General features: G+C 43.5%; 2 protein-coding genes across 2 annotated transcripts; both read right to left on the bottom strand.

Annotated features, from left to right (window-relative positions):
* Positions 1 to 1200: 1200 nt before the first annotated feature.
* LOC112343634 lies at positions 1201 to 1980 on the bottom strand. The gene has a single exon (XM_024667413.1). It carries the CDS (start codon positions 1978 to 1980, stop codon positions 1201 to 1203), a length of 780 nt encoding a protein of 259 aa, XP_024523181.1.
* A 9-nt stretch (positions 1981 to 1989) lies between these two features.
* Positions 1990 to 3147, bottom strand: LOC112343633. Its single transcript, XM_024667412.1, has 2 exons — positions 2914 to 3147; positions 1990 to 2724 (listed from the first exon to the last, which is right to left on the bottom strand). The coding sequence occupies exons 1-2, from the start codon at positions 3145 to 3147 to the stop codon at positions 1990 to 1992; spliced, it is 969 nt and encodes a 322-aa protein (XP_024523180.1).
* Between the last annotated feature and the right edge of the window lie 328 nt (positions 3148 to 3475).

Here is a 3475-nt window from a genome sequence, read left to right as displayed (position 1 = left end):
TTGAAGGAGAGCTTGCTTTTTGGATAAATTCTTCAAGTGCTTTACCATTTCCTGTAAGGATAAGGATTTCAAAGTGAAATGAGAAAGATAAAAAGGAACTAACTTATTACCATGAGAACATATCTCTACAGCCAATCTTTATCACATCGGATGTTTGCAATCACAAGTAGCTTCTTCACCTTTGATTTTTTCGAGTTCAACATGTGCTGCTCAATTTGTTGCAGTTTAAGGTTCTTTTACACTTCATCCATCACTTGCGTAATCTTTAAATATGAGTTTTGCTCCACCTTGACAATTGGCTAAAAGGAAAACTTGTGAGTAGAAAACACAAGTTCATGCAAAAAATGATACCTTTACTTAAATTGCAATTGAAAAATCCATAGGCACCTAATACCAAGTAAGCAACTCTTGGCCTTTATGTGCTACAAGCTTTGCTTGAACTGCTTCCATAACCTCATAACTATATAGCATTTGGATTTCCTCAAGAGAAAGCATGCTAACATATTGAAGGTGCTCGATATCATGGACCAAGGTATGTGCTTGGAAAGCAAATTGATTAAGCCTGTAACATAGTTGGTGAGAACAAAAGTTACTAGTAAGGGATTCTTACATGTTGATTTTGTGACATGCCAAGTTGAGCCTCATAGTTTGGTTTCAATCCTCTGGCTCCACAAGTGTCATTGGAACACAAATATGTTGCTTGTCATCATCTTGGAACTTCTCTTGAATACACCTCCAGAACGCTAGCCACCAGTGGTTTCCATCAATAATGAAGAACATCTAGCCTACAAAGGCTTGTGTCTCCTTATGACATGCCATCAAAGTATCAAACTTGAGATATCCTCTGCCATATTTAATCCTAAGTTTGTTTAATCTATGTAATTTGTTCCAAGGAATGATGACAACACAATAAATGATCTAGTAGTGTGCCTGAATCCAACCTCTATGAAAGAGGTATAAATCATAGTTACGAACACGAACACGGAACACGAACACGAGCCTCAGATTTCAGGAACCCGAACACGGAACACGATCACGGCCCACGATGGCTCACGAATATTCTACTGAATATTCTAAGAATATGTTATTTAAAAATTATATTCTATTTCTTATTATATTATTATAGGAATATGCTATATTTTATTATATTATTCTTAATATTTTTATTTGCACATAAACTACTTCACACTTTTAAACTACTCAAATATCCTGCATCTCATCGTCATCTTCAACCTCATGATCTTCGACCTCACGATCTTCGACATCATCTCCATCTTCCTCTTCCTGTCCTGACTCAAGCTCGTCTTCAGGATGAGGAACTGTCTCCAGGACTTTGTAGCTTACAAACTTGTCGTAATCACGATCATTTTTGCAGGTTAACAACCTGGTGTTGCAAGCCACAAAAACCAGATCCACTGTCCTGTCCATGGTAAGTCTGTTCCTCTTTTTTGAAGAAACATGCTCGAAAGTACTGAACAATCTCTCCACCGAGGACGACGAGCATGCCTGACTTAGAACTCGAATGGCCAACTTCTGAAGAGCTGGAGTTTCATAACCATAGTCCTCCCACCAACGTACAGCTCCCCTCTTAGTGCGATCAGCCTTAGCATCATATGAGTTGAAAATGCCTCCTATCCTCCGGTAAGTTAAAAGCTCATCACGTATCACATCCCTCTCACTGGATGTAAACATGGCCAGCAGATAAGCATTCCAGTCCTTCATGACCTCTCTGTTAGCATGCTTTTCATACTCCTGAAACTCGGGGTCCAACATGTACGCCACCGAGTGCATGAGCGAGTGATACTCATGCCACCTATTAGACATGATCTGATGAAGTTCCCTGTACCTGCCATAATCCGACTGTCCTTCCTCTAAACTTGCATCCAACCTGTTCATGCACTCATATATCTTTCCAATCGCAGGTATATCACCGTCCACAACACGAAGAAGCAGCATAACATCCTTGGACACCTCTAGCATGTCCTTAACCTATTGCCAAAAACTGTCATCAAAAACCGTTGCATAACTGTCCCTTCCTGCTCTCGACTTCGACTCAGGCCTTGCTCTGTACGCAGGGCATACGAACATCTGTTGTAAAGCTTCTCGGAGCTCCACCAGCCTCTCCATCATAATGAAGTTGTAGCCGAACCTGGTATCACAATAACGCAGCAATCGCTTGTGAGTAAACTCCGCCAGCAGTGCCACTATATGAGAGTGGTTTCTAACGAAGATCACCAAAGACTTTCCACGCTCCAGAAGTGTTGCCATCCATGGAAGTACACCGAAGTCTTTCAAGGCATTGTTCAAGCAATGGGCAAAACATGCTGCCCATTGAATTTTCGGGTACCTCTGTTGCAAAAGTGCTGCTGCTGCTCTGTTTGCATTTTCCCCATCGGTCACAACCATGACAACGTTCTCTGCACCTACAATGTTAATGCCTTCTTCCCAGCAGCGCAGAGTATTTTCAGCTGTTTTTCCTGTTAAGGAAATGTCGATAGCCTTCAAAAAAGCTCCTCGTCCTTGACTATATGCCACAAGCCCCATGATATGCCGATTCCTCCTATCTGCCCACCCGTCTGCGCATATGGTTGCACCCCTCTGCTCCCACTGCTTCCTCAAGGACGCCATCTCAATGTCAATGAATCGTTTCTCTTTCACCAAAAGCTTATCCCGGAGATCATCATATTTTGGTGGTGCATAAGGCACACCATGCCTGGCAACTTCCTGTATCATGTTGAGGAAGTAAGGTGACCGAGCCTTGACAAATGGAATGTGTTCATTCCAGAAAAATCTTCTGATAGCCACATCAACTCAGTTCTTCCGCTTAGGATCCATCAAATCAACAATATGGACTTGACTCTGTTTGCTAAAAAACAGGGAACTGCAGCCACTTCCACTTGACTGGGATGATACCACCGGTGGAAACCCTTGGACATTGCCATCCATTCTCATAGAAGCACCACCAGATTCATTCGGCCGTTTCTTCCCCCTTGCCCCTTTCTCGGAATCAATAACCTTTTGCATATTGAGCAGATCCGCTTTCTTGTTACCTGGGATGAGAGGACAACTCACAATATCCTTGCTGCCTGGGCCTTCTCCTAACAGATGAGCTCGCACACGATCAACACCACTCAGTTTGTTCACCATTGGGCAGTATTTGCATGACCATAATTTGTGGCCATGCCCCCTGCTCTCAAGAACACTTACCTCATCCCACCATCGCGAAGAAGGATGCTTTCGCAGTATGCTGGATTGCTGCGCCATGCTTGTTTGCCTTGGATTGCTGCTGCTGTGCCCTGAAATGGTGCGCCCTGGCTGGATTGTCGTGTGATGCCATGCGCCCTAAAACCAGAATATTCCGCGCGAGAATATTCTGAACAGTGGTCCGTGTTACTAACACGGACCACTGTTCACGAACACGGCTGTGGGAACACGACCCATGGCCGTGTTCGTGAAACACGGTGAACACGGCCGG

The sequence above is a fragment of the Selaginella moellendorffii genome, unplaced genomic scaffold (genome assembly GCF_000143415.4).
Source record: "Selaginella moellendorffii unplaced genomic scaffold, v1.0 SELMOscaffold_171, whole genome shotgun sequence".
NCBI classification, from domain to species: domain Eukaryota; kingdom Viridiplantae; phylum Streptophyta; class Lycopodiopsida; order Selaginellales; family Selaginellaceae; genus Selaginella; species Selaginella moellendorffii.
This window is presented reverse-complemented; position numbering and strand designations above follow the sequence as displayed.